At 55.8% G+C, this 17,264-nt stretch overlaps 1 protein-coding gene across 24 annotated transcripts in view; it reads left to right on the top strand.

Moving 5' to 3' along the window:
- The window catches only part of ABLIM2 (actin binding LIM protein family member 2), a 152,055-nt gene that overhangs the window by 101,611 nt on the left and 33,180 nt on the right, over positions 1-17,264 (top strand). For 6 of the 24 annotated variants that reach the window (XR_009540427.1, XR_009540428.1, XR_009540429.1 and 3 more), the window contains 6 exons: positions 862-960; positions 8,932-9,033; positions 9,584-9,637; positions 15,274-15,393; positions 16,358-16,410; positions 16,896-17,037. Coding sequence is in view for 3 of the 24 variants with exons in the window: in XM_060148771.1 (XP_060004754.1) it covers positions 862-960; positions 8,932-9,033; positions 9,584-9,637; positions 15,274-15,393; positions 16,358-16,410; positions 16,896-17,037 (570 nt within the window). In the remaining 21 variants the exon portion in view is untranslated. Of the gene's footprint in view, positions 1-861; positions 961-8,931; positions 9,034-9,583; positions 9,638-15,273; positions 15,394-15,819; positions 16,231-16,357; positions 16,411-16,895; positions 17,055-17,264 lie in introns of those variants that run through there. The other 18 variants (XR_009540435.1, XR_009540432.1, XM_060148773.1 and 15 more) reach the window with 12 other exon arrangements.

Raw genomic sequence — 17,264 nt, 5'->3', positions numbered from 1 at the left:
TCTACCCCATCCCACCTCATCCCCCGCCTGGCACCCAGCTATGTTCCATTCCTTTCCCTTTTAAAAATCCGCGTTGCCCTCAGCGTGTCCGAGCCACAGGGACTCCACACAGAGGCCGCTTCTTGAGGGATTTTTGCCAATCATCTCCTCCTCGGCCAGCTGTTGCATGGCTCTATCCTCCCCTCCATGGACTCAACTCTGATTTTTGCAGCCCTTGCGGAAAAATCAAAACTCATTCATTTGCAAAGTTATTTTCATGGACTCCCTGCAATGTGCCTGGTACATACTGCTCAGTAGATGTTTGGAAAGTGGGTGAGTGAGTGAATGAATGAATGAGTGAGTGAGTGAGCGAGTGACCAGGTGAGCAGGTGAGCCCAGGAGAAGGGCTGTCAGCCTCTGCTGACCCCTGCCCACCATATTTGGGTCTTCTGGCCTTGTTGGTTGTGCCTGGTCAGGTGGTCACCCCAGAGCTGAGACCCAAATCTCTCCTGGGCAAGGCCGGGGCACCTGTCAGGTGACAGATCACTCCCTGGTCTGGCCATCTGCCCTCCACCTGGGCCCTGGATCCCAACGAGCCCCCTAAGTGGGGCAGTGGGCAGGGCTCAGGGGCCAGCAGCCCCCACCCAGCAGGCCTGGGGGCGCTGCCACCCTGACCCCAGAGGGCAGGACTTCCTCACTCGGAACCCAGGGCAGACTGGCCCAAAGTGTACTTAGCGGCGCCCCTTCAGGTGCCTCAGAAAGGTGTGCATTCCTCGAGAGAGGAAGCACAAATGTTCCTAGCAGAGCGGGGCCTAGGAATATTTTGCGGCTTTGTGGCCCCGAGCGCAGGGCCGACTCTGACTTGTTCTCTGTTGCCCGCAGCTGGTACTGTGAGTGTTGGTACCAGTAGCTGCCTGTCCCTGTCCCAACACCCAAGCCCTACCTCCGTGTTCAGACATCATTACATCCCCTACTTCCGAGGTAAGGCGCTCAGGGCTGCGGGCTGTGGTGCAGGGCCGGCCGTGCGTCTGTGTCTCGCTGTCCCGTGTGCGCCGCATGGCTTCCCCGAGCCCGTGTCCCACGCCCATGCTCCCCGCTTTGCGTCTTGTGCGTCCAGCTCTGTCGGCGTGTCCACGTTCCCAGGAAGTAACTTGTGTCAGGGAGCAAGCGGCGAGGCAGGAAGAGGGGTCTAGGACCTACCCAGCGCCCACCCTTGGGCTGGTGCCCAGAGCCTTTCCCTAAGTTATCTCCTTTTCTTTCCCACGTCAGCTCGGCAGGCGCGGGGACCGCTCGCCGTGCTTATCGGGAGCAAATGCTAAGGCACAGGGGGTGGAGATGTCCACGACCTCAGCTCCTGGTGGCCGGGCGGGAGGCGTACCCCGCACGGCTGCAACTCCTCCCAGGGCTCAGACCTACCCGCCTTCCCCACCCATGCCCGGGCACGCGTGTGTGAATCACACCAGGAAAAGGACCAATTCCTTTTCAGTCCGTATATTACGGGCTGAATTACGTCCCCCCAAATTCATACATTGAAGTCCCAACCACCAGTGTGACTGCGTTTGGAGAAGGGGTCGGTTATTAGGGTTACATGAGGTCATACAGGTGGGGCCCTGATCTGATAGCGTGGGTGGCATTTACGAAGAGGAACAGACGCTCTCTCTGCACGCGCTCAGAGGAGAGGCCACGTGAGGACAGAACAGTTGTCTTCAGCCAGAAGAGAGGCCTCACGCAAAACCGAGCCTTGCCAGACCTTGACCTGGGACTGCCAGCCTCTGCAGCTGTGAGAAATGAATGTCTGCTGTGTAAGCCACCAGCTGTGGCCCTTTGTGATGCAGCCCTAGCTGATTAATACACCATGAAAAGACTCCCAGGGCACGAGAGGAGCAGCAATGATCTCTTGCTGATTCCCCCAGACGCGTGTTAAGGTCCCCGTTCCTTACAGCTACTGAGTGGTGAAAGTTTCAAGAGAATCATCTGTCCCCGAGGGGCCAAGGGAGGACAGCTCAGCTGGATTATTCCATCATTGGATGGTCACCCGGCAGGGCTCCTTGGAACTTGGACGGTTCTCATTGTCATCATCACCTGTTTGCCTGACTCCATCAGCCTAACTGAGAAGAGAACCCTGGTCATCGGGGTGCCTTCCTCTCCTCTTAGTGGACCTATCCCCACAGCTCATGGCCTGTTCTGGACGTACTGACTCTTCTGAGAAGCAGCAAAGCCCAAAATCCTGTGAGCGGGAGAGCAGCCCACAGGGCCTCTTGCACACCCGCGTGGCACAAGGGTGTCGCGTGGCCGGGGTGTGCCCCCACCCAGAGGTGGACAGAAGACTCACTGCAAACGGGAGTGAATTTGACATTTAGACAAGTCATAGCAGGTCACCAAGGAGAGATGCCTCTTCTTCCTTTGCTTGAAGGTCAGAAGAGCACAGGGCTTTCCTCCCGCCTGCTGTGGCCCTGCTTTGGGGTCCCTGGCAGAGGTGCGGCCCAGAGGCGAGGCCAGACGGCAGGACCCTCGCCCTCTTGGCTGCTCTAGCCTCGCGCCCCGGGGCAGCCCCTTGTGGGCTGGGCTGGCTGCCTGGGGGAGGTTTTGCCTATGTCCGTCCAGGTGGGGCAGGGGCCATCACAGACGCTGCCCCTTAGGAGCCTCCACCTCGAGTTCTTACTGCGTCAGGCGACCTCAGCCCAGGACGGGCCCCCTGGGCAGCTGCCCCCAGCCTGCAGAACCGCGTCCTCAGCCACATGAGAGAGGGCCAGGGAGGGAGGCCGAGGGGAGGGCAGCCCACTCACCTCAGGCAGGAGCAACGAGGCCCTTCCTTCCATCCTGTGCTGGGGGCAGGCGGGGCAGGCAGGCCCCCACCCCACTGCCCACCAAAATGTGGTTTAGAAACCACATTTCTAAGTGTCATAGCCCTTCCAATGGTGTCCCTGAGGTCAGGGGGCACGGTGCCCTGCGGTCTGCTCCAGGTGGGCACTGGCCCCGCGGTGGGCAGGGCTCTGCTCCGGTTCCCTCCTGACTGCTTTGGCCCCCAGTTCTCTTTTTTTTTTTTTTTTAACATCTTTATTGGAGTATAATTGCTTTACAATGGTGTGTTAGTTTCTGCTATATAACAAAGTGAATCAGCTATACATACACATATATCCCCATATCCCCTCCCTCTTGCATCTCCCTCCCTCCCACCCTCCCTATCTCACCCCTCTAGCTGGACACAAAGCACCGAGCTGATCTCCCTGTGCTATGCGGCTGCTTCCCACTAGCTATCTATTTTACATTTGGTAGTGTATATATGTACATGCCACTCTCTCACTTCGTCCCAGCTTACCCTTCCCCCTCCCCGTGTCCTCAAGTCCATTCTGTACGTCTGCGTCTTTATTCCTGTCCTGCCCCTATGTTCTTCAGAACCATTTTTTTTTTTAGATTCTATATATATGTGTTAGCATACGGTATTTGTTTTTCTCTTTCTGATTTACTTCACTCTGTATGACAGACTCTAGGTCCATCCACCTCACTACAAATAACTCAGTTTCGTTTCTTTTTATGGCTGAGTAATATTCCATTGTATTCATGTGCCACATCTTCCTTATCCATTCATCTGTCGATGGACACTTAGGTTGCTTCCATGTCCTGGCTATTGTAAATAGAGTGGCAGTGAACATTGTGGTACATGACTCTTTTTGAATTACGGTTTTCTCAGGGTATATGCCCAGTAGTGGGACTGCTGGATCATATGGTGGTTCTATTTTTAGTTTTTTAAGGAACCTCCATACTGTTCTCCATAGTGGCTGTATCAATTTACATTCCCACCAACAGTGCAAGAGGATTCCCTTCTCTCCACACCCTCTCCAGCATTTATTGTTTGTAGACTTTTTGATGATGGCCATTCTGACTGGTGTGAGATGATATCTCATTGTAGTTTTGATTTGCATTTCTCTAATGATTAATGATGTTGAGCATTCTTTCATGTGTTTGTTGGCCATCTGTATATCTTCTTTGGAGAAAGGTCTGTTTAGGTCTTCTGCCCATTTTTGGATTGGGTTGGGTTTTTTTTGGCTATTGAGCTGCATGAGCTGCTTGTAAATTTTGGAGATTAATCCTTTGTCAGTTGCTTCATTTGCAAATACTTTCTCCCATTCTGAGGGTTGTCTTTTCATCTTGTTTATGGTTTCCTTTAATGTGCAAAAGCTTTGAAGTTTCATGAGGTCCCATTTGTTTATTTTTGGTTTTATTTCCATTTCTCTAGGAAGTGGGTCAAAAAGGATCTTGCTGTGATTTATGTCATAGAGTCTTCTGTCTGTGTTTTCCTCTAAGAGTTTTATAGTGTCTGGCCTTACATTTAGGTCTTTAATCCATTTTGAGTTTATTTTTGTGTATGGTGTTAGGGAGTGTTCTAATTTCATTCTTTCACATGTAGTTGTCCAGTTTTCCCAGCACCACTTGTTGAAGAGGCTGTCTTTTCTCCATTGTACATTCCTGCCTCCTTTATCAAAAATAAGGTGACCATAGGTGCGTGGGTTTATCTCTGGGCTTTCTATCCTGTTCCATTGATCTATCTTTCTGTTTTTGTGCTAGTACCATACTGTCTTGATTACTGTAGCTTTGTAGTATAGTCTGAAGTCAGGGAGCCTGATTCCTCCAGCTCTGTTTTTCTTTCTCAAGATTGCTTTGGCTATTCGGGGTCCCAGTTCTCTTTGTTCAGAAATTAGACAAAGCCCCCTGCCCTCCTCTCTGGTGCAGGATGCAGGGGAGCCTGGCACCCATGGCTCTGCCCCCTGCTGACTTCAAGGGCCGTCTGTGACCTCAGGAGCCCCAGCCTTTTGCCAGGACTCACCCCTGGGGAGACCAAGGCTCAGGGACAGGTCGCTGGGCAGAGCCTAGAGGCAGGCCCTCGTTCACTAGGTGCGTCCACCTGCTGGCCGTGGGGCCACCACTTCTCCCTGACACCTCTCACTGAGGCCCACGGGCTCCGGCGCATCCCAGCCCATGGGCACTCCGCAGCCAGCTGTGCCAGGGGCCACCTGCCTTCTCCTCAGCTGGTCACGGGGCCTGGCATCCACCCACGCTCTGCGGAAGAGCCTTCCCTGGTCCCTCCTCACAGCCTCTTCAGCTTCTGTGGCTCCTTAGGTGGAGATTCTCCCTCTGGACGGCACTGTGGGTGGAGGCCTCACCAAGGAGAGGCCAGCGCTTGCCCTGATCTGGCCAGGTGCCCCTCCTTCCCACCCACCCCCATCCCAGACACACCTTCCCACCGTGTCCTGGTGCCTGGGGCCACCCTCCTGCCAGGACCCGCGTGCAGCGTAGGTGCCAGTGACAGCCGTTTACGCTTTAGTATGAATTTCAGTCCCCAGTGTCTCCCAGGACAGTGTCGGGTTTAAGACTGACTTCTCAGCTGTTAAGGAGCAGAGGCCGCGGGACCGCAGGTGCGTGCAAGCGGAAGTGATGCTGCCAAAACCGTCTTGCTGGGCAGTGATGGGAAGTGACTGCAGAGCCTGCTCCCGACACGGCGTGAGAGGGAGAGGAGGGGCTGCAGATGCGGAACCTCAGGTCAAGGCCACTCCCCCACCCACCCGCTGCGCCCGTAGCCATCTCTGCATCTCGCCCCCATTCTGGGGCCCTCCACCTGGTGGCTCTGGCTGACTCAGGTGGCACGTGGCAGTGAGAGGGGCAGGTGGAAACCCACCCACGTCTTGGTGACCCATGGGGTCCCTGCAAGGGGCTGGGGGCTGGCCTCGCCTCTGGTCACCTTGAGCAGATCCACAGGAGCAAGTGAGGGGGCTCCCGAGGGCAGAGCTGGGACAGCTGAGCAGCAGAATGAAGGACACGGTGTTGGATCGTAAAGCAAAGGACAAACGTCCGCGCGTCCACACCGATATGAAGGAACGACTGGATAAATAAGTAACTGGGGGGGAAGAGACAAACTCCCGGCAGAAGAATCCCCAATCATTCACGCGGACCCTCCACCCTCCAGGAGGGCCCCCCTGCCCCGTGTCAGGTGTGGGCTGTGCACGGCGGCCCCCTCCCAAGGAGCACAGAGTGGGGGTGTGGGAGGAGCTGGACGGGGAGAATCCTGGCCAGCACGACCTCGGCCGCGGGGTCAAGGTCAATCGCAGTGGTCGGCCACGTGGATGGCGGTGCCCCTGATGTGATGGGAGGGGGTGCCTCCCCTCTGTGCTCTTCCTCCCAAACTGTGAACCCCGTCCAATCATGAGAAAAGCATCTGACGAACCCCAGCTGAGGGACAGGCTGCGAAACACCGACCAGCACTTCTCAAAACTGCCAAGGCCGTGAAACGCAAGGAGAGTCTGAGGAACGGTCACAGCCCAGGGGAGCCTGAGGACGCGTGAGGACCAGTGTCGCCTGGTGTCCTGGACGGATCCTCAGATACAAAAGGGGAAAACGGGTGAAACCCAAATAAAGTAAGGCGTTTAGACAACACCTGCGTGGCAACGCGCCGGTGGTGCGTAAAGTAACGGCGGGAATGACTTGGGGGCTGCAGGAAGGCTCCGTGCCGCCCGGAGATGCTTTGCAACAAGGCGTCAATTTGGACAAACAGGCGAGGTGGCCGCTCACCGGCCAGGGGTTCCCCGGCTCTGAGAGGTCCCCTTCCCGGCATCCTCGCGTCTCCCTGAGGACGCTGAGGGCCCCTCCCTGGCAGAGGTCAGAAGCGGCCTCGGTCCTGACCCATCTCCAGGAGAAGCCACGCACCTTGGCCCGAGGGGCTCCGTGCCTTTTCAAAGTTGCCGCTCAGCTGGGTGACCTCTGGCTTTCCCCCATCCCCGGTGACATCAGTGGTTGGGGGTTTTGCCCCCAAGGCCCATGGGAGAAGCTGGCCCTCAGAGCAGCACCTGAGGCCGGGCCTCACCAGGACACCGGCCCCTGCAAAAGGCAGTCGTGGTGGCGTGGCCGCCGGGCTGTCGTGAGCAAAGTGCTGCGAGAGGCCCCATGTAGGGTCTGTGTGAGGGTGCATTTGATGATGATTTAGCAACACGGTGAACGGGCAGGCAGGTGTGTGTCCAGAGAAGGGAATGGTCAGCTGGGCTCTGTTCTCTGGGAAGGCTTTGCACTTGAGCCTTGACCCAGGAAGGGTCTGCACAGGTGGGGAGGGTTGGAAAGGAAGTCCAGAAGGGGATGGGGCAGAAGCAGAGGCATCCTAGGTCAGGTCCAAGGTCTTAAGAGTCTGTTGACCGGTGTAGAGGCCCCTGGATGGCAGGTGTAAGGTGGGCCTGAGAGCCCAGTGTGGCCACCGCATGGTGCCTCCTGACCCTGGTGAAAGCCGTGGGCCTCCTCAGATGCGTGTGCGCGTATGTGCGTGCACGCGCGCACGCACACACACACACACACAGAGTCTTGCCTGTGAGGTCAGACACTGCACGGTGGGCCTGGGGACTGAGGTGGGGGGGTGGGCAGGAGTCCCGTGACATGTTAGAGACTCCAGCCACCTGGGCAGGGGTGGAGAGAAACAGGCCACTGGAAGCTGGGTCAAGACGTGCCCGGCACAGTGGTGCCGCCCTAAGTGAGCGTCCTCGGCTGCCCCAGGGTCCGAGCAGATGAATGTAAGGCCCCTGCTTCCACCGTGCTCCGCTGCCCCTGGAGAAGCACGAGCCACAGCCGGCGGAACGGATCTGAGGTTTTCTTTACGTGCCCGTGGGTGTGGTCTCCCCGGGTGCAGGAGTCTGGCCTGGCGTGAGGCTCCGGGAGGCTCTGTGCCGTGCTGGAAGGCGGCAGCTAAGGGAGAAGCAGGGTTCATGCCCCGAAGAGGGGGGCAGTCATCTACCTGAAGCTCCGTCCACGCCGACAGGTGAAGTTGGTGCCGCACCCAGGGAGATGCTCAAGCCATAGTCAGCAGCCCCCGTGTGGCCTCAGCCTGGTTCAGGCCGTGGCTGTGGTCTGCTGAGCCCACCCCGCCCCGCAGGCCCCCCTTTGCCCTCAGCGCACCCCTCCGCCAGGCGAGAGCGTCCCCCACGAGCCCGGCTACTGCGTCTCCCCCCATTTGCCCACCTCCAGCGCTCACTCTGCCTCATCACCACGTCACCTCGGGGTCCTGCGGCTCCCAACCGGGGGATTTTCACGTCAGGGGTGTCCTTTTCCCTTTGCCAAGCTGTCACATAACGCGGCGAGGGTTTCCTGGGGCTAAAGGGGAGGAAATGCGCTGTGCCTTTGCGTGTCTCGCTAAAGGAGCCGTATGCCTTTCGTGCCGTGTCCGACGCCCGTCACCCCCTGTGTACCATCCCATCCCTCAGTAGGCGTGGGGGGGGCAGGTAGGATCGGCGGGTAACCACGGCTGTCTAAATTTGTGACTTGATAATCCAACCTTGTTTGCAGAACAGAAATGACAGTCCCGACGGGATAGAACTCGGGGCCGGAATCCGAGGACTCTTTCCGTTTAACTGGGCAAAAAAATTGCTTTATTTGGGAACATGGCATCTGATTAACACCAGTGGTCTCTTATTCTCCTGTGGCTGATAGGATTTGACTCAGTGGCTCTTCAGGACAGATGTAGATGAGTTCTAGCCCTTTAATCCCGATTCTGAATGGCTAGTTTGTGAATTCTCCAAGAAATCCGCATCTTTTTACGCAAGGATACTCAGGACGTGGGCGTGGGGGGATGCTTACTTTTGGTGAATTTGTGACTTTCTGGGTTCCAATGGCAGCCACGGCAGAGCAGCAGTGGGCTGTGCCCGTCCCAAGGAGAGGGAGCTCTGCCGACGGCCAGGCCAGACTTTGCAGGAACTGGGAACCAATACGGGCTCTGCCCTGGGCGTACCTGTTCCCTCACCACGGGGCCAGCGAAGGGGGTCCCTCGAGGTTGGATTAACAAGCCGTGGGGCCCACCTGGAGGTGTCGGTGAGGGTCCCTCTCCCTGGGCAGCGGAGAGGGGCTCACTTTCATGCTTGAAATGCTCTCCTCTGCTTTTCCCTTCCCGCCTTCTGTCTGCCGGCTTTGCTTTCCCGTCTGGAGGCAGTGAAAGTGGCCGGAGCACCTCCAGCCTCTCCGTGCTCTCAGACAACAAGCCTCCCCCCTCCACCTACCAGCAGGCTCCTCGCCACTTCCACGTCCCAGGTAGGCGCCCAGGACACACGGCCGCTCGCCAGGCGGACCGTCTGTCCGCCCCTGAGCTGTCGGGGCAGGGGGGTGGGAGCGGGCTGCCGTGCCTCGCGGGGGTGGCGTGGTCCCCGAGCCTCCCCGTCTCCCTCACCCCTAAATTCCGAGATGCTTTAAAAGTCCGCAGGTGGCCGCGCGCATCCCCAAACCGGCACGTGTTTGAGTTTCTCCTGAATCTCCACAAACACCAGGGAGGCGTGGCTGCCCCCCTGAGAACGGGCTGGAGAGAGGGGGGCTGACTGGGTCACAGTCGTCGCTGGACGCCCGCTCCAGCCGCCTCTGTCCCTCTGCCCCCTTCACACGGCGGGTGGCGTCGGGGCTGAGCGAGGCTGACGTGCGCTGTGAGGCCTGGGTGCCAGGCTCCGGGGCGGGAGCCAGATCCTTGCTGGGGACCCTAAGTCTGGGTGACGGATTGCTGTTCACACAGAAGCGGTAGGATGGAAACCACCACAATTTGCTTGCTCACCCTGCTGTTCTCTCCTTTTTTTTTTTCTTTCTTCTTTCCCAGACACTGGCGTCAAAGATAACATCTATAGGAAACCCCCCATCTACAAGCAGCATGGTACATACAGTCGGATTCCTCTGCTGCTGTGTTTGCCCTGCATGTCTGTCAATGCCTTTGCTACTGAATGCTTCCCGTTGTTGTGTTCTGATACGTGATGGGGAGGGTACCTCGGAGGCCCCGCAGTCTAAACGTTAGGTGCAAATTTGCCGGTAGGCTCCCGAGAGGCCCCTTCATAAATTACAGCAAAGGGTGTGTCCTACTGAGGACACCTCTGTGTGTCTGAACCCGGGGCTAACACACGTGGGCCGGGCTGGGGACGGGGATTTGTAACCAGGAGCTGGTCTCGGTGTGTGGCTTCAGGGACGCTGCTTTGAGAGAGGCAGCCAGACTGACTTTAGCCAAGATGATGAGGGACGGAGGTGCTTGGACCACAATCTGACGCAGCCTGGTCTTTGTAAAACAGGACAAACCAGAATCAGTCATTTATTCCTCCATGAGAATTTAAGTCCTGTGTTGTTTTTTGGTTTTGTTTTTGTTTTTGCGGTACGCGGGCCTCTCACTGTGTGGCCTCTCCTGTTGCGGAGCACAGGCTCCAGACGCGCAGGCTTAGCGGCCATGGCTCACGGGCCCAGCCGCTCCGCGGCATGTGGGATCTTCCCAGACCAGGGCACGAACCCACGTCCCCTGCATCGGCAGGAGGACTCTCAACCACTGCGCCACCAGGGAAGCCCAAGTCCTGTGTTTTGAGAATTTCTGATGATAGAATAAATGACTGAGCCTTTGGTTAAAGGGATTTCTTGCATCAGCAAATAGGGACAGGAGATGCTTGGTTCCAAGGGCATCTCTCGCCCCCCAGTTTCCTTCTCAGGGGTGACCAGACACCTCCGCTCCACCTGAGTCTGCAGGGGACAGGTGCACAGGGAACAGAAGGCTCCAGGTCTCACCTCTGTTTCGTCCCAGAATTTCTGGTGATTTGGGGCTTGTTGCTTCACCATCCTGAGCCTCTGTTTCCTCATCTGCAAAACAGGACCGACCCTCCACTCGGCCCTTTTCCCAGGCTGGTTATGAAGACCGGATGGGATAATGAACGTGGAATCATGTTCTAAACTGTCGAATGCGGTGCACGTGATGGAGATTGTTATTAAGACACTAGAGAGATGGGAGGAGGGATCCCCATACTTCAAGACCTTGTCCAGACGCACCCAAAAAACAGCCACGTCCCCCGTTGACAACTGGATGGACGCTGTTGGGTGGAATCTGTAAAAGTGTGTTTTCTGTGACTTACTGACAAATCCGTGCTCTAGTTGCACAGGCTTTGTGTGTTTTATAATTTTCTCCTTGACTGCAATAGGCCCTATGCCTTGTGTATTTCTTCCTCTTCCCAAGAAAGAGAAAGATGAATGGGAACTCCTGGGTTTCCGCAAGGCGATGCTTCTCACCGTTGCCTCTCAGTCGGAGAAGCAGGGAGCACAGATCTTCCCGTGGGATCCGAGAGGAAGGGACGCGTAGACTCCAGGGCCCTCAGAGGTGGTCCAGACTAGCTCCCTGTGTTACCAGTGGGGAAACTGAGGCACAGGAAGGCATGAGCAGGCTCAGAGTGGTGTCTTTCCATCGTGGCGCCCATACTGCAGCCAGGAGGCTGTGCGTGCTGTCCGCGTCCACGGGAAGGACTGACTGACTTGGCCTTTTATCAGCCACTAGCTAACACATCACGTACACACACAGGGTCGGAGGGCCGGCCCCCGGGAGGGGAATAGGCGGTAAATCAGATTAGGAACTTGCTCACGAGCGTCTGACGGAGCCCGATCTAGGACAGAGGACTTCCGACAGTAAGGCCCTTAACCAAATCGTGCAGTGGAGCTTCGGTTTCTTGTTTTTGGCCATGCCGCACAGCACACGGGATATTAGTTCCCCGACCAGGGATCGCAGTTCCCCGACCAGGGATCACACCCACGCCCCCTGCAGTGGAAGCGCGGAGTCTTAACCACTAGACTGCCAGGGAAGTCCTGGTTTACTCTTACCAGGGGCAATCTTTGTGTTTCTTTTTTAATCTGGATAGAAACGCCTCTGTTATCCAAAGGCAAGTGAATTCCTCTTTGACTGAGCCCTGAACAATGACCCAAACCCTCTTAGCATTCTAGAATGTGGGTTTACTGATTATTTTATGAAATGAACGTTATAGAGCGCCTGCTCTCTGCCACGCGTTCAGCCACGTCGTGGGGATGAACATGAATGCAGTCTGTCCCTGCTTGACTATAAATGGGCCGTGAATGAAGTGAGTGCTCACGGGTGCTGTGTAGTCCTCTCCACCAGCTTTCCTTAGACAACCGTCAGGTCATAACGGATGTGGGACTTCCCTGGCGATCCAGTGGTTAAGACTCCGCGCTTCCACGGGAGGGGTCTTGGGTTCCATCCCTGGTTAGAGAACTAAGATCCCGCATGCCGTGTGGCACGGCCAAAAAAATAAACTAAGGACATAATAGATGTGATGGGATGCATTTGATTTCCAATAGATTTGAGATGTCTTAATTTTACAAGATTTGCCCCATCGAGCTGGACCATATCCGGGCAGAAGTGCACTGGGGTGGGGGGCATGCATGTGTACATCATACATGTGTATGAGCATGCGTGTGTGAGAGCATGCATGAGTGTGAGTGTGCACGTGTGTGTTTAAAGCCCACGTGCAGCCAGCCACCAGCCCCCATCTCAGCAAACTGACCGTCCCCTCATCTGTCAAGGGAGAGAAGCACACACCTCAGGATCACCTCAGGAGAACCCATCCTTTTTTTTTTTTTTTTTTTTTTGCGGTACGCGGGCCTCTCACTGCTGCAGCCTGTCTCGTTGCGGAGCACAGGCTCCGGACGCGCAGACCCAGCGGCCATGGCTCACGGGCCCAGCCGCTCTGCGGCATGTGGGATCTTCCCGGACCGGGGCATGAACCCGCGTCCCCTGCATCGGCAGGCGGGCTCTCAACCACTGCGCCACCAGGGAAGCCCCCCATCCTTTTAATAGCCAGACTTTACGGAAACAAACTCTGGGTGATGATGTCGAGTTCCTGGACCATTTAATTAGCTTAAGATAATATTTTCAGTGAGTTTTAAAATGTTATGCTTTTTAATTAATGTATTTACTTTTCAACTTTTTATTTCCATCTCATCAAAAGTTGTTGTGTTTTGGGTTTTGGTTTTTTCTCTGGTGCTCTAGTCCCATTGGTGTTTTTGGGGAATGAGCCTCCAGTGTGAGGATGCTCAGGCCTGGGGACTCAGCGGGGGTGGGACCCTGGCGTTGAGGACCAGGGTTAGGTTTAGGGTTAGCAGTCAGAGAGCTGCCACTGAATGCATCGCGTGTGCTGGGGTTTCATCTCAACACAGCCCTGAGGCAGGTATTATTATAGACAAGGAAACTAAGGCCAGGGCCGCAAAGTGACCCATCAGTGGCCAAGTCACACCAGGTCTGCCTGACCCCTGAACCCACCACTCTTAATTTACATCATTTTGCATCATTAGAGACCAATAGTGCTTTCTTAGACTACCTTAGTTCCAATTCTACTTGGTTACAATTTAATGGCTTCAGAAAAGAATAAGAAAGAGAAGAAAGGAAGCAAAAGAACTGAATGGGAAATAAGAAGGAAGGGGAAGAAGGAAGGGAAGGAAGAACCACATCCCGTCGGGCAGAGATGCTTCAGGACCAGCGGAAGGCGTTGGACGGGCTGGGAGGTGGGGTGCAGAGGACCTCCCACCACCCGCTAAAGGTCCAGCTGCTATGGGGACATTTTGGGTGTCTTTCGAAAGGTCCTGAATCAATCACAGTGTTGAACCCAGGATTCTTTGGGAGGCAGACAGGATTCCAGCCACAGCCGCTCCCCTGCCAGCTCTGTCTCTCGCTCTGAAGAACGGAGTTCTGGCTTCGAGGGGCTCTGCATGAGGCCCCATGATGCTTGGCACAGAGCAGGGACTTTCCTCTCAATGGAGTGAAGCTGACCCAGTTTTTAGACTGTTTAAAATGAATTCAAGAGGAAAAAGTAATGTCTCCCCCAAATTTCCCAGGAAGCTGACTGTCCAGCTGCAGGGACAGACGTTTTGTTTCCTTGGTAAGCGCACGTGAGCCGTCAGATGGCAGTGTGTGCGGAGACGCAGGCCCAAGAAGCAGGGGTGGCGTCTCACCACCTCCCACACCTGCAGACGGTTGGGGGCTCGCTCCCACCTCCCAGAGCTGCCCACCCACGCCAGACGGTAGAGGCGACCCGTGTAGCCTGTACTCTCAGCTCTTCCTTTGGCGCCTGGTTTAAGACGGGAATTAATCACATCTCCTGTGTCTCTGGGATTCCTTTGTAGTGGGGTCGAGTCTTCTTTTGGTTTGGGGATGGGAGGAAAGGGAATGGCCCTGTATCCAGAAAGAAAATTAGAGACCTCCCCCTCTCATTGGGACGCTCCCTCTAAAGGTCCCAAGGGACGCAGGGAGTCGGCCGTCAGCCTTTCCCAAAAGGGTGCTCACTGGGAAATACTTCCCAGGGCTCAGAAGGAGCTGCCTTGTGTGATAGGAAAGACACACGCAGCTCGACTTCTCTGCTTGTCCTGAATTGATCTGTCTTTTCCCGAGACTCTGAAACGTCATGTTACAAATTAGCGGCCCGGTTAGCCTCTCGTTTTATTCCTAATATTCCAAACGTGTACGCTGAGCTCCCCATCGTGTGACAGCACCTGCGTGTTATCTCATGCGATCCTCGTAAATTGGAGGGGGGGGGCGTCATTTGCCCATTTTACAGATCAGGAAACTGAGGCTCAGAGCTGTTAAGGAAGCAGCCCGAAAATAACACAAAGCTCCGGGTTCCTCTGTTTTCCTAGCCGTGCTCCATTTCTCGAGAGAATCCGTTGGGTGTTTTGCGGACTGGCAGAGACGGGGGCTCTGGAAAGCCCTTGGTTTGAGTCTGGTTAGCTTGTGCACACCTCGTGGAGCTGGTGGCGTTTGCAGAGAAAACTGGCTACATCTTGGTGGGATATCCCCCTTTTTGGAGGTGGGGCCCTTCTTTAAGCCCTGAGGTAGCTCTACAGGCAGAGTTTGTCTGGCCCAATGTGCTCCCCGAGGCTATGGAAAGTCCTCGGACCCAGGAGGGACGCTGTGATCTGAACTCCTGGGATCTCAACATTCCCAAAAGCCCTTTGGTGGGAGCCACTTAATTGTTTTTGCATTTGCAAATTACCCCAAGTGTGGCTGTCCATTTGGTCCACTCGGGGGCCCCTGTGGGCTGTTCAAGGATCCAGCTAGCGTACTTTTACCAGCAGACCTGGCCCTGGAGGCCTTCTCTGGGCTGGACAAGGGCAGTGGTCTTAGAGCTCCAAGTAGCCGCCGCCCGATGTCCCTGGGGCGACAGCGCCGCTGCCAAGAGTCCCGGCCGATGTATGGTCAGACGCTCAAGGCTCCGCTGCCTGGCGACAGCCGTTGTCTGGGAAACAGGAGAGCCTACACTGACGGGCATGCGTCCCTCTGAGCCCCCTTCTCCCTGCCCCTCCTGCACGGTGCCCCGCACGGAGGCTTGTCATCACTTTGCCTCTGCAAGTACACCCGGCAGGGTTTTTATCTTCACTTTGAAAACCACTGTCTCTCCTGGGAGACGGAGAAGCAGGTGGCCGTCGGGAGTAATGAACTGTCCGTGTATCCAGAACCATCTTCACTCGTGGCCTTATCTCGTCAAGGTCCTGTAGCCCAATCCCCAATTTCCAAGCTCTCGGGCCTGATGTCAGTCTTGTCCCTGGTGGTGCACAAGGCAGGGTGCTCCAAAAGGCTAGAAGGTCCGAGCCCTCCGCAGGCTGCAGGTAAGGAGCCCACCCTTGGCATGTCCTTGCTATGGCCTCGGTCTCCGTGGCAGGTGGCGAAGGACACTGGGGTCTTTCCTTTCATCGTTCCCTGCATGGGGGTCAGTGGTTTAGCTTGGGAGGCACAGGATGGGTCTTTACCGAACTGGATGCTGAGAACCGTCAACCTGCCCTCGTGTGATTTACTCATCATGCTTGGTGGAGATAATGTCAGCCCGGCTGGGTGACAAGCCCCCATCCCCAAACAGGCAGATGGAGAATACAGACACCTCTTGACGCAGCTCTAGATAGTCTGCTGAATAACAGACGTTTGCTTGCTCTGTTCCATAGAGCATACCTCTGGTTGTCTGTTTTACCCTCTTTACTGCTCTGCGTGGAATTCTCCCAGTGGCATAGCTCACTCGCCTTTTTGTGTTTTGCGAGCAGTGAGGTGGGGCAGACAGAGGAAGGACTTAGAGTCAGACAGCCTGGGTTCAAATGCCAGCCTCTGCCCCCCGCTGATCCATGATCTTGAGAAAGGCGCCTCTGAGCCTCAGTCCTCTGATCTGTGAAATGGGTCAGGTGGGGATGAGCAGTAACGTCTGTGATGCACCCAGCGGAGTCTGACCCAGTAGGGGCTGGATCGCCGGGCCCTTCTGTGCCTTTGAACTTGGAAGATAGAAAGTATGTTCTTTGAAATGCCGAGCGGCCGCAGGGTGGTTGGCTGGAATGTCAATGAGGCATCACTTCACACATCTGCTCTCGATTTACCACATCCTGTGCGAGGCCCCAGGCACTCCCCAGGCCACATTCCTGCGGGGACCTTCGCCAGCTGGGCTGGTTCCTCAGCCCTTTAAAGTACGAGTGCTGGCGACTTTTCTTTGATTATTTTCCATCTTTGAGCATGACTGTGAAGTGGGAACTGACACATGGAAACCCAGAATCTATGGTGCGCTGCCCTGACAGATTGATTTTTCCCTTCCAGCCGGGCGGCGATCGGATGGGGAGGACGGAAGTTTCGACGCGGATAACAGGAAGGTAATGCAGGGGCAGACCTGCTTCCGTGGGGACTTCTCCAGCTTCAAGCCTCAGGCTCCTCCCCTTAGGTTGTGCTCCTGAGGGATTAGGCAGGGCCACATGGAACGGGGACCAAATCTAAGTCCCCTTACAGTTAGGACTAGCACGTCTACTGCCAAAGTCCTCATTCTATGCTGTGTAACCTGGTCATGGTCTAGAACCAAGGAGATGTCCGATAGGAAAGGAAAACAAATCAAAATGCATATTTTAGGGTTTGGCCCATGGGCTGAGTTTGCCCACCCGCCCTGGCTCAAGAGGTACGACCCCCTTTGCTTGTCTTTAAGGAAGGTAGGTGTGTGTGGAAAGAGCCCAAGGCTGGCTCACCCTGCTGTCTCCTCGTGAAGCCATGTGGGCCCTGACCTCCCTGAGCCTCCGTTTCCTCCTCTGTAAAGTGGGGCGATGCCACTGCAGGTGACCTCAAAATTCACTTCTGTTTTTTTTCTCAGCAGAAGACCAACTGGCTGCTTCTCAAGGGGGACGGAGACACTAGGACCAACTCTCCAGACCTAGACAGCCAGTCTTTGGCCCACAGTAGCGGGACTGATAGAGGTCCTCTCCAAACGATGCCAGGGGACAACATTTACTCACGTGAGTGGTTCTTTTGAGCAAGGAGCTGTCAGTGTGGCATGAAAGTCCTTACAGAAAAGGGGCCCACAACCTCGAGCCAATCCCCCCCAGATCTAAGCCTTGTTCATTAAAAACTACGAGAGCAAACCCACAGAGTGGCGAGCCCGGTAGGAAGCAGACCAGTAGCCGTGTGCCGGCTTCCCTTGGTGACACCCTGATTCAGCCAGCCTGCTGCCCAAGGGCCACGC

This window comes from Lagenorhynchus albirostris, chromosome 4 (assembly GCF_949774975.1).
Source record: "Lagenorhynchus albirostris chromosome 4, mLagAlb1.1, whole genome shotgun sequence".
Taxonomy (NCBI): Eukaryota; Metazoa; Chordata; class Mammalia; order Artiodactyla; family Delphinidae; genus Lagenorhynchus; species Lagenorhynchus albirostris.
Note: the sequence above shows the minus strand (reverse complement) of the source record. Positions and strands in the feature narration are given on the sequence as shown.